The sequence below is a fragment of the Barbus barbus genome, assembly GCF_936440315.1.
Source record: "Barbus barbus genome assembly, chromosome: 20".
NCBI classification, from domain to species: domain Eukaryota; kingdom Metazoa; phylum Chordata; class Actinopteri; order Cypriniformes; family Cyprinidae; genus Barbus; species Barbus barbus.
This window is the reverse complement of record NC_136748.1, coordinates 19297954-19311286: the sequence shown is the minus strand read 5'-3', so window position 1 is coordinate 19311286 and position 13333 is coordinate 19297954. Positions and strand designations below refer to the sequence as shown.

The 13333-nt window shown below is 37.6% G+C and overlaps 1 protein-coding gene across 2 annotated transcripts in view; it reads left to right on the top strand.

The window, feature by feature from the left end:
• The window catches only part of LOC306886592 (EH domain-binding protein 1-like), a 143379-nt gene that overhangs the window by 46263 nt on the left and 83783 nt on the right, over nt 1-13333 (top strand). For both annotated transcript variants that reach the window (XM_079443839.1, XM_079443838.1), the window contains exons 7-10: nt 120-259; nt 2366-2491; nt 2977-3247; nt 7192-7438. In XM_079443839.1, coding sequence (XP_079299965.1) covers nt 120-259; nt 2366-2491; nt 2977-3247; nt 7192-7438 — 784 coding nt within the window. The remainder of the gene's footprint in view (nt 1-119; nt 260-2365; nt 2492-2976; nt 3248-7191; nt 7439-13333) is intronic.

Below are 13333 nucleotides of genomic sequence, written 5' to 3'. Positions count from 1 at the left end.
AATCCATTTAAAATACATTTTGCCTCAAAATGAGTGCAGAAAATGCAAAAACTGGGTACTGTGTCTCATGATTTTATCAGAATTATTTAGCCTTTATTTCTTTCTTGTTCTGTGTGTAGTGATGAAGATATGCAGAGTCTGGCCAGTCTGATGAGCATGAAGCAGGCTGATATTGGTAATCTGGATGATTTTGAGGAAGAGAATGAGGAAGATGAAGACAACAGAGTGAACCAGGAGGAGAAGGCTGCCAAGATCACAGGTGAGATTTGCTTGATGAATGAATGAATGAATTCATCTGAAGTCTCTTTGCAGGTGAATCTGACGTTTCTTTACATACATAAGACCACAAAAGTGCTGCAATAGTTTGTTTTTCTTCATGTTCTGTTGTTGTTGTTTTTTTTTGTTTTTATAATTATTTAAGTTTTTTCCTGTAATAATCTATAATATATCAGTTTCTTTTTTCATGGTTATTCTATTATTTTGTTATTTTCTGTTATGTTTCTTAATTGGTTCTATTTTATTAAATTTTTTCTATTATTATTTTGTTTCTTTTTATTAAATCTTTAAAAAAAAAATATTCTATTGTTTTTGTTTCTCATTTATATTTTTGTTCTTTTTCACAATCTATTCTGTTTTCTTCCATTCGTGTTTTTTGTTTCATCTGTTGTATCTGTTCTTTTCCTTGTTTTTATTCTGTTCTATTTTATTCATTTTTTTTCTAGAGTTTAGTTTATAAATGGATTTATGTGTTGTGTATGAGCCAGATATTGATGTCTAGATTGTTATAGAAGAACAAGAATAGATGTGTGTGGATTTTTGGTCCCTTATGAATTTCAGCATGTCGTCATTTGGTGATCTCTTCAGGATTTCTGTCCAGTCTCGGTTCAGTTTTGTTTGAGTGACAGTTACCTTTTTGTCTTTTGTGGTTAAGTTTCTACCTGTATGTGCACATGTGTGCATGTACTTATGCATATTGAGGCTTATTGCTGTGCGTGTTTACATTTGTTTTGTTTCTGGTCATAGTTTAGTAGCAACTTTTTCTAGGCTTTCATACAGTACATATGTTAAGGAATGTCCACCCAAATACATGTCCTGTGAGTGTATGTTTGTGTTTGCATGTGCATATGTCTATGTGTACGTGATTGTGTGTGGGACATTGTGATATAATCCAGCCTCTCGTTACCCCCCAGATGGTGGAGTCTTAACATTAAGCCCATGTGCTTTTATCCCTTTATAAGTGTATGTATGGAGCTCCTATGGAAATGCTTGAGTTGTTTATTTATCGTATGGGTTTAGGAATCTCTTTGTTGCCATAGAGATGACGTCCGATCTGTTTTTCACAGTTTGTTAGAGCGAAGACGCAGTTCAGGCTCTTTTCAGAGAAACGCACACACACACACACACACACACACACACACACACACACAGAGACACAGAGATATTGTCTGTATGTATTGCATACCTCTCTTTGCATTATACAGGTTAGCGTGTGTGCAAGCGTGTGTGTGTGTTTATTGATTGTATGTTGTGCTGTTTGCAGAGATTGTGAGGCAGCTGAATGCTCTCAGCTCTATAGATGGAGATCCAGATGACTGCCTAAAGCAAGCAAATAAACCTGCCTCCTCTTCTAAAGGTCTTTCAGCTTTCACCTTCTTTCATGCTTTTATTCACACTCTCTCTTACTTTCATTCACTATCTCTGTCTTTCTCCTTCTCGCCTCTTTTTTCCATCCCTGTGGTCGTGCTGTGTTATAGAGCATCTGTTCATTGATATAATTTTTTTTCCACGTGCTATATATTTTTCATTTTTTAGCGTTCTTCATTTGTGATCTTGTGTCCACGTTCCACCTTCTGCAGTTTGTAGTGAACCCAATCACCCCCGAAAAGCTTTGTTTCTGTAACCATGGAGTGACGATCCTGGAACACATGTCCTTAAAGACACCACTGGCCATGAGTGCTCTGATGGCCTAATATGGGTCAGGGTGACATGGTGGTGGAGCAAACAGAGACGTCACACCTTTCTTATCACCTCAAGAGAGCACTTCACTCTGTCACCTGGCACACACACGGTTTATTTTGGCCCACTGGCTCATGTTGTGAGTAGTAGTTCAGAATGAAACCCTGCATCAGCTCTTCTGGAACAAACGGCTCTTTGGACCTGAAGGATCTTGGTGTGGTTCACTTCAAAATGCAGATGCCAACAATTTATTTATTGGTTGTTTTTGCCACAGTTTTGTTTTCATTCAAAGCTTCACCTGATAATTCAACGGTTGTCCTTGCTGACTGATTTGGACTGATGAGTGATGTTCTCTTCTCTCTTCCTTCCTGTTCTGTTTTATTGTTGTGGATGGATATTGATGGTTTAGAGCTGATCAGTAAGTTGAACTTCCTGGATCAGGAGGACCAAGACCAGAGCAACTTGAACGCTAACCCCTTCGATGAACCTAATGACCCGGTTGACCTTAACCCCTTTGGTGACCCGGATGAGGACGGTAAGGAGTGACTCTTGACCCCTTTGCCCCTTTATCAACAGGGCAGGTTGTACTCATTAACAAAATCTGACATGCATGATGATGTATCAAGAGAAAAGGGAATGTTTACTGCAGCTGAATTTTGGGAAATCGTTCTTAAGATATTTAATTATGTAAATGCATTTGAAATTAGGGATATACAGAACTATTTTCGAAAACAACTAATTGACTAGTTGGTCATAAAACTGGCATGAAATGAAAATCTATTTTATAAATGCATGGTAAAGATCTGAATGTGAACGATAGATCGATGTATGTATTTTATTTAACATACAGAAATTATTACAGAAGCTGTAACTGGTGAATATGATAATGAGATTATTCACAATTTTTATTTCAATTATGGTTTCTCATGTTTATACATTTAATAGTACTGTAATGGTGGGTTTAATTTGTATAATACAGGTGTGGATGCACTTTTTCTTTTTTTGTGTGTGTATTTCTAGAACCATCTCCTAAGCCCCATGTGCGGTCCACTATCAAAGATCAGGAGCCTGTATATGATCAGAACACCTCTTATCCCTCAAACCCATTTGATGAGATTGACACAGAAATGGATTCTTCTCAACATGGCAACCCGTTTGACGAACCTGAACCCGAACCCCAGCCTAAAGTATCTCCACCCAGAAGCAGCAAGAGGAAGAATGTCCGGCCGGTGGACATGAGCAAATACCTCTACGCCAACACAACCAAGACAGAGGAGGAGGAGCTAGATGAGTGAGTCAAGGAATTCTGGGATATTCTGTGGGAATGGCTGTGGGTTAGAGCAGAACATTTTAAGTGGTTATTTTTGAGTTATCAAAACAGTTCTGGAACACACAAAATCTCTGTTTGCTCTTCTACTGTTCATTAGTAGTGTGCGAGTGTGTGTGTGCATGTGTTTAAGCGAAGGAGAAAAGCACTTGTCGGAGGAGAAGAAAGTGGTGAGCGAGTTCTTTCAGCAGGAACAAGGCTTCTGTTGTTCCACACATTCTTTGGACTTGTCTGTACATCTCTGTATTTCTCGCACTCACTCACAGTGCTCCAGCAGGGACGCAAGTTTCCAAACCTGACGTTATGTAGCGAACAGGAGAGCAGAGGAGGATAACTATTTAAAGATGAAGTGTGTATTTTTCCAATGTTAAATATCTGTCACTTTCTACTACAGAACATATTTACATTTACATATATTTTTTTTATATATATATATATATATATATATATATATATATATATATATATATATATATATATATATATATATATATATATATATATATATAATACTTAATAGTGCTGTCAACTGATTAAAAAAATTAACTAATCGCATTTTTCTGAAATGAATCGTGATTAATCCCACCTAACATTAAAGTTTTAAATATACTTTTATATTGAAATAATTTCACATTCAATCTTCTAATTAATGTACAAACGACATCAAGACAGTATATTTTTTATATTTGTTTAATGGCGTATTTATTTTTATGACTGAAGGCCAGTATCACTGATACCAATTAATACTGTTTCCCCCTAATATTTAACCATTGACTATAGCCATTCAACATTACATTATGATTAAGAGCTATCCATTTGAACATTTATAAGACTTGAAAAATAACTTCTAATTTAAGTGAACTTAAAACAATCTTCACATAGGCTAAACCCATTATAATAAATGTCATATTTACCTGTGCCCCTCAGCAGAATTATACAGAAATGGAATAAAGTTATCAAACACTAAATTCTAAACTAAATACAGATGAATCCTTAAAACTATAAAAGTTGATTTCTTTTGTTCTTGATGAACAGACATCACAGCAGCTGGTTATTAGGTTGTTATTATATGCGCACACAGTTTTATGGCAGCTTTAATCGCCTTTTTTGGTAACTTCATGACTTAACTGATCATGACATTGCATGCTCGTACTTTTTTTCGAGATCTGATGTGAAATGATACAGGCTATGCGTGTGCCGGCACCTTTGTGCGTGTATTGAAGAGCTCGCGCTGCGAGCACAGTACCGTTTACGTGCTTGTTTGACTCACACCTGATGCTGAAGTGAAGTTGAAGCGCACGTCTGAAATGTCTCCTGTTTGATGTGCTTGTAAAGACGTTCTGCGACTGAATAAATGCACTTCTTGTCAAGAAAAAACAGACACAATTAGCAATTATGAGCGGGGTGGCCAACCCTAGGCCCTGCCCCTGCATTAATGGCATTAAATAATTTTAACGCGTTAAACTGAAAAAATTAATCGCCTGCGTTAATGCACTAATTTTGACAGCACTAATTAATACATATATATATATATATATATATATATATATATATATATATATATATATATATATATATATATATATATATATATATATATATATATATATATATTAAAAAAAAATATATATATGATATACTGCCGTGCAAAGGCAAAAGACCGTAACTTCGATTTTGGTCGAATTTTTTTTATTATATTTTATTAGTTATTATATATTAGTTATTGATATTTTTGGGACATTCAAGACATCCTTTATCATGTGCATAAGTATCTTGAGTCAATTTCGTTGTTTTTCCAAGAAAATAATGGGTCGTCTTCAAAAAGCCAAGGCAGAACACCGTATAACACCAGCTACGGCTATTTCACTTTTTTTGGAAAGCTCAAAATGAGTTATGGTGTAGCACTGTAAATGCTTATTCTTATTTCCTTTTTATAATGCAGCTCATTCACCAGGCTGTCACTTCTAGTTGCACATGTGTACTAGAATGCTGTAGCATCATAAAATCAGTATCAGTTCACAATTAAATCCATATCCTACCTTGTAACCCGATAAAATCAATCCATGGCGACAAACTTCGCCGGAGATGTTTAATCCACAAGCATTCTGAGCATTCCTGCTTACTTACGTTTACATAAATCCACAAGCCGTTCTTTTAGGTGAGGATATTTCCATTCAAGTCCATTTAAAAGCAATTACGCAATGTCTAGCATGCTTTAACATTACTGAGCATAGCAAATAAATTGGTTGCAAAAAGGAATCCACTCACATTTAACTTTTAGTCCGCTTGTTATGGTAAAAAAAGTAATACAGTCACATTTCTATATGCAATAGCCTAAATGAGAGAGCCCATGATCACTAGATTTTGTAAATGGTGATCAGCAACCAAATATTGATAATGTGGAAGTTACTGCCTTTTGACTTAGTGTGACTTCTCACGTTTTGCAGGCAATGCAAAGGCAGAGTACAGTAACTGATTGAGTCATTTTTCTCACTCTAGCGAGTTAAGGTCTTTTGCCTTTGTAGGGCAGTATATGCATGCATACACACGCACACTACTTTTTGGGGTCTGTAAGATTTATTTATGCTCACATAGGCTGTTTTTATTTGATCATAGATGCAGTATAAGTGATGAAATTATGGAATATTGTTTCAATTTAAAACAACTTAATAACTTATCTATTTAAATATATAAAAAATTTCCTGTAATGGCAAAGCTGATTTTTCATAAGCATTACTCCATTCTTCATTGTCACATGATCCTACAGAAATCATTCTAATATGCTGATGTGCTGCTCATTTCTTACTATTATTAGTGCTAAGACAGTTGTACAGTAGTTCTAAGGATCAGCATTTATTTAAAATCTTTTGTAACATTATAAATGACTTCACTATTTTGATCAATGCATCCTCACCAAATAAACGTATGGATTCTTTAAAAACTGAGCTTACTGAGCTTAAACTTGTGAATTATATATTTATACTAAATGCAAGTTGTATATTTATATTTAACAAAAGTTATTGATCCTTAAATGTTTTTCTAATGTGTTTTTCATGTGTTTATCTTTACAAAAATAATCTAGAAATAACCCTTTTAAAATTATCATTATTTTTTGCTTAGTCACACGATTGGCCTAAGGATGTTGTACATGAGACATATTTAAAAAAATTGCTTACTGTTCTCAGATCCCTCTAATACCTTCTCTTTCTGCTTTGCTTTCACTCTCATTCTCTCTCTCTGTGTCTCGTCCTCTCTTTCACCTCCATTTGTTTTGACTGCACTTTCCACTTCTTTCTTTTCTTAACTTGTTTGCACCACTGTCAGCTCTTTCCTCCCTCCTTTCTCACTCTCTCTCTCTCTCTCTCTCTCTCTCTTACTTTCTTGCTCTGTCTTTGTCTGTAAGCTTGGGATACTTTGTGTCTTTAACCTTGTCTTTCAGCTGAATACCTGTTCAGTCTTTTCTCAGCTCTGTCTCCTCATTGTGTGTGTGTGTATTCATGTAAATGTGTGTGCCAGTGATGAGTGATGGGTCTTTACACAGCAGTGTGTATTGATGCCAGCGGACGTCTGTGTCTGCCTGTCAATGAGCTCTCCGACGAGGCCACAGGTTAAAGTTCATGAGGTGTGACCTCTGGAGCACCTGGTCCTTCTCATAGTCAGTAGAGCGTTTTATTGGCTAATAATGTTTGCTGATGCCTCCTTTACCTGAAGACAACAACACACACGCATTTGTCAGCGTATTATACAGACAAGTAGAAAGGTGCAGAAAATCTAAATGTTTTAAACTGGCGAAGTATGCTAAATTGACAATTACGTGTAGAGTGAACAAAAACAGAAATTTCCCATTTCTACTGTAATTCGCCTAATTGTTATTTTGCTGATATGGTGGTTTGTTCTCCCACTCTTAGATCAAACCCGTTCTATGAGCCCAGATCTTCGGGTGCAGTCAAATCCGATGTAGACGGCAGCATCTCAGAGAAGAGCAGCAAATACCGGGCCCCTCTGCCTCCCAGTGCTGGACCCAACCCTGCTGTGGCCCCTGGAAGCTCTATACCAAAGACCTCAGCTCCTGAAGGAACACCCACTCCACCTGCTCTGGCACCCTCAGCTGTCTCAGCTGTCATAGGGAGAGAGTTGGCCTCGTCCTCACCCAAGGTAAATCTTCCTCACCACATTATTTCCAATAGAGTATGATGTTAGTGTGTTGTTGTGCTGACAATAATTGCTGTAATTAGTATCAAAAACAAAATAGACATAAATAGTTTAAAATAGTTAGACTATTAAATAGACTAAAATAGTTTTTCTGTCTTTAGACTTTCGGTATTGAATTTGGTATTTGGTATTTTTCACCTCATTAGCTATCTAAAATTTACTGAGCTTGTCGCAATGCACACAGCTGCATAATTTATCTTTTTTGGTAGATGAATACTAGTCTTTGGTTTGCCTGTATTTTTGTAAACTTTATATTTGTTACTAGGGATTCACTGATACTACATTTCTCAACCGATACGATAACACATTATTCATAAAAACATCTGCTGATGCTAATATCTATACAGATACAGTGGTGTGAAAAAGTTTTGACCCCCTTCCTGATTTTTTATTTTTTTGCATGTTTGTCACACTTTAATGATCATCAAACAGATTTAAATATTAATCAAAGATAACACAAGTAAACACAACATGCAGTTTTTAAATGAAGTTTTTTATTATGAAGGGAAAACAAAATCCAAACCCACATGGCCCTGTGTTAAAAAGTGCTTGCCCCCTAAACCTAATAACTGGTTGGGCCACCCTTAGCAGCAACAACTGCAATCAAGCGTTTGCGATAACTTGCAATGAGTCTGTTACAGCGCTGTGGAGGAATTGTGGCCCACTCATCTTGGCAGAATTGTTGTAATTCAGCCACATTGGAGGGTTTGAGCATGAACCGCCTTTTTAAGGTCATGCCACAGCATGTCAATAGGATTCAGGTCAGGACTTTGACTAGGCCACTCCAAAGTCTTCATTTTGTTTTTCTTCACCCATTCAGAGGTGTATTTGTTGGTGTATTTTGGATCACTTCTTCACACAGGGCCATGTGGGTTTGGATTTTGTTTTCCCTTCATAAAAAAAACCCTTCATTCAAAAACTGCATGTTGTGTTTACTTGTGTTATCTTTGATTAATATTTAAATTTGTTTAATGATCTGAAACATTAAAGTGTGACAAACATGCAAAAAAAGAAAAAATCAGGAAGGGGGCCAACACTTTTTCACACCACTGTACATGTAATTTGGTTTTCTTAAAGAAGAAAATCTCTCCCAGCTAATGCTTTAAACTCTACAGGGAACCCTCTCATTTGAAAGTGAAAGTGAAGTGACATATGGCCAAGTATGGTGACCCATACTCGGAATTCATGCTCTGCATTTAACCCATCCAAAGTGCACACACACAGCAGTGAACACGCACACCGTGAACACACACCCGGAGCAGTGGGCAGCCATTTATGCTGTGGCGCCCGGGGAGCAGTTGGGGGTTCGGTGCCTTGCTCAAGGGCACCTCAGTCGTGGTATTGAGGGTGGAGAGAGCGCTGTACATTCGGAATTCATGTACCAAAGACTAGTATAACCAAAGACTAGTATTCCCCACCTACAATTCCTGCCAGCCCGAGACTCGAACTCGCAACCTTTGGATTACGAGTCCGACTCTAACCATTAGGCCACGACTCCCAATTTGACTTCCCCAATTTGGTACATAACTATAATATCAAAGGTTATTTATTTAAGGTGATTTTTTTTCCTCACATAATAATCACACTCAAAACTGAAATGTTAAAAAAATGCATATGGTAGTTTGAAAAAACTATTATCAGTGTTAAAACATTTGTACTGCTTAATATTTTTGTGGAAACCGTGATGCTTTTTTTAGTGTCTTGACTGTCAATTTTGATCAATTTAATGTGTCCTTTCTGAATAACAGTATGAATTTCTATCAAAATTTTTTAAAAATCTTATTGACTCCAAACTTTAGAACATTGGGTGTTGGGACTTGATTTCTATCAAACTTCCAGATCACATGTTTTTAATGGAAAGTGAATCATAATTTGGGTGTGTCATTCTGGTATTTCCTACAGGAGAAGGCCAAGTTTCACTGTCATCTTTACAGGGTCTTTATTTCAATCACACGTTTTTTCCAACAGTGCCACATTTCTCATTTTCCCCTTTACCTTCTCTTTTTGATATCCAGGACCACTCACTCCATCCCTCTCATCTTCTTTCTGCCCTCTTCCTGCACGCTTCACTCTGAGCATTTGAATACAGGCATGTATTAGCTGCTCTGTAGAATCGTTATATATGCATTATGATTCTCTTCACTCAATGCTTTAGTGAATCTAATTAACTGGCTCTGCGGTCCCTCACTGGCTGAGAGTGTGGGGCGTAGGGTGCAGTGGGCGAAGGGCAGCCCACTGAGTGTGAATGAGAGCGAGGCGTCGGGCCGCTGCAGAGGGGCTTATACATGGCCAGATTAAATCCCTACAGGCCGAGTGTTTTTATTTACGCCTGCGAGTGTGTGCGTTATAATGTAGTCCATATTTAATTATAGCGAGGGTTTTATCACAGCGCAGCACTTGTGTGTGTCCGCGCCTGAGAAGTCCTGCCCAACTTAAACATTTAATTACCGAAATTCAGTGGCCTGTGAGGACACACACACACACACACATCAGGCAAATAAGCAAATTTTCCTCAGAAACAGCAAGTGGTGTCCAAGCTTCAACTCATGGATACGTTGGATTTGTGCTCAGAATTGCCCAGTGAGTACACCGCTGGACTTACACCACATCAGTCTGATGAAACACAGAGTAATTGGTGCGTTAGAATGGCTACAGTTTTTGATTGAAGATGTCATATTTCCAGCAGAACACCATTTATTCTGATCATGTGCTCCCTCGATCTCTATCCCACACGCACTCTGTACGGATTATGATTTCATTTTCTTGCTGTATGCGGAGGTGGTTTCCTCTGAGTGTGGCAAATATGATGACCTTAGCATGAATAAAGTCAAATGGGATTAGCTGGAGACACATGCACTATGGCTACACATTCAGAGCGAAGAGACAGGGAAGCCCAAAGGCTTTGTTTATGATTTCTCTGTGTTTATGTTGTTGCTAGAAGAACCCCCTTGCACGCTTGCAGACCTGAGGTGAGGCAGAAGGTGCAGGTTGGAAAAACAAATGAATAGGATGCTATGATAATCTCTGAAAACACAAAAGAAATGGAAATGTTGAATTTGCCGTAGTTCATGGATTAGAGCAGCCCTGAAGACACGCATTCACTGAGCGAATCTGTGGGGCACATGGTAATGTCATCATGGTCTTGTAAACACAATCTGGAATAGTTTTGAATATTTTCTAAAGGGCGCTCCCTTTGGTTTATCGTCATTTCGCTAACACGACCTGATCTTTGAGCTTTGTCATCGAGAAGTACGCTTAAAATGGCTGTTGTAGTACTAAGTTTTATCAGCCAGTTTTTTTTTTCTGAAATTTCACGTAAAGTTAAAAACAGAAATAATTGAGTAACTCTGTAAAATTAGTGATTTAAAAAAATGTATATCCATTTTTCATATGGTACATTATAATTTTATGTATTTAACAAAATGTTTTTTAACATGACATGATTTTGCCTCAGGCTTACCTTGTAAAAGCGTCAGTAACTTTGGGTAATTTTCACATTTGATTTTCAGAGATGGAAAAATCTAGACAAACGTACTTGGCTCTCAAGAACTTTGATATATTAGCATTTGAGGATGCTGTTTTTGAAATGGGTGAAGAATTAATCTGGACAAATCAAGGAAGAGTGGAATAGGATGTCTTGGGCTGCAAAAGTAGAAAGGGATGTTCTGATTCACTAGTACATCTTTTTTTTTTTCTCCTCTTTTTATCTCCCTCGTTCCTCTGTCGTCGTTTGTCTTTTCCAGCGAAGCGATTTTACACCTCCCTGCTCACCCCTCTCTCCTCTCTGTCGTTTAGCAGCAGTCTTCCACACAGGGACGCACTGATCTGAGGATTTTCATCAGTTCACGCTTCATAAATTATGGTCTGTATTTTAATATAAAGAAACGGCAAACGCAGTCACTGCAAAGCTCTTTAGATTTACATAAAGCCTTCCGGGGTGAGGCGGTGCTGTCTTTAGGGCTAGTTCTCTCACAACCCAGGCTAAAAACTCAACAAAGTTTTGAGAAAGATGTTAGTAACTTTGTGCGATCATGTTCCCTTTTTTTCTGCGGTTTTACTTTATCTCTCTTTCCCCCTAAAGAAATCGTGACTAAATAATTTAGCGCAGTAACCTTCCATTTTCTCAGTTTTTCTAAGTTTATGAAAAGGTTCGGAGTTAGTAGAACTAATCACAAGACCAAATTAAATGATGGTGTTCATGACCTGAGAGCCCACAGTGGGAGGGACAGGGCCAGGTTACACTCTTTCATTACACTTCTTTGTTTTCCACTCTCTTGGTCTGATTCAGACTGCAACATAGATAAATTGAAATTAAAGTAAATTAACATTATTTAATTGAGTTCGCAGATGGCAGTGGCGTTTTTAATTAGTTTGTGTGAACACTGGTGGGTTTTGACTCCACATGGTCATTTAGGTGCTTCTGGTTCTTTTTCACTGATATACTGTAGTATCCCTCGTTTCAGTGTTTCAAACAGGGATTAGACGTTTAACAATAAGAGAGAGCACTTTTAAAGTTGTTGTTGAATTATATATTATATTATATTACATTAGAAATATCAATAAAATTAGAATATCGTGAAAGTTCTTACTTTTTCCAAAAAGCAAAACTTTCATATATTTTAGATTCATTACATGTAAAGTAAAACAAGTTTTTTTGTTTTAATTTTGATGATTAGAGCTTACAGCTCATGAAAGTAAAAAATCAGTATCTCAAAATATTCGAATATTTACATTTGAGTTTCAATTAATGACCATCCCTACAGTATAAATTCTGGGTTTCTGTTGTTCTTTGAAACCACAATAATGGGGAAGACTGCTGACTTGGCAATGATCCAGAGGACGAACATTGACGCCCTCCACAAAGAGGGTAAGTCACAGAGGGTCATTTACTGAAAGGTGTGGCTGTTTACAGAGTGCTGTATCAAAGCATATTAAATGCAAAGTTGACTGGAAGGAAGAAATTGGGTAGGAAAAGGTGCACAAGCAACAGGGATGACCACAAGCTTAAATACTGTCAAGCAAAGCTGATTCAAACACTTGTGAGAGCTTCACAAGGAGTGGACTGAAGCTGGAGTCAGTGCATCAAGAGTCACCACGCTCCGACGTCTTCAGGAAAAGAGCTACCAAGCCACTTCTGAACCAGAGACAACGTCAGAAGAATCTTACCTGGGCTGTGGAGAAAAATAACTGGACTGTTGCTCAGTGGTCCAAAGTCCTCTTTTCAGATGAAAGTAAATTTTGCATTTGATTTGGAAATCAAGGTCCCAGAGTCTGGAGGAAGAGTGGAGAGGCACAGAATCCATGTTGCTTGAAGTCCAGTGTGAAGTTTCAACAGTCAGTGATGATTTGGGCTGCCATGTCATCTGCTGGTGTTGGTCCACTGTGTTTTCTGAAGTCCACAGTCAACGCAGCCATCTACCAGGAAATTTTAGAGCGCTTCATGCTTCCTTCTGCTGACAAGCTTTATGGAGATGCTGATTTCATTTTCCAGCAGGACTTGGCACCTGCCCACACTGTAAAAGGTACCAAAAGCTGGTTCAATGACCATGGTGTTACTGTGCTTGATTGGCCAGCAAACTCGCCTGACCTGAATTATTGTCAAGAGGAAGATGAGAGACACCAGACCCAACAATGCAGATGACCTGAAGGCCGCTATCAAAGCAACCTAGGCTTCCATACCACCTGAGCAGTGCCTGTTTATTTCTGTTTAAAATATAATTTTTTTATTGATCTTATGTAATATTCAAATTTTCTGAGACACTGAATTTTGGTTTTTCATTATCTGGAAGCCATAATCATCAAAATTTCAACAAATAAAGGCTTGAAATATCTCACTCC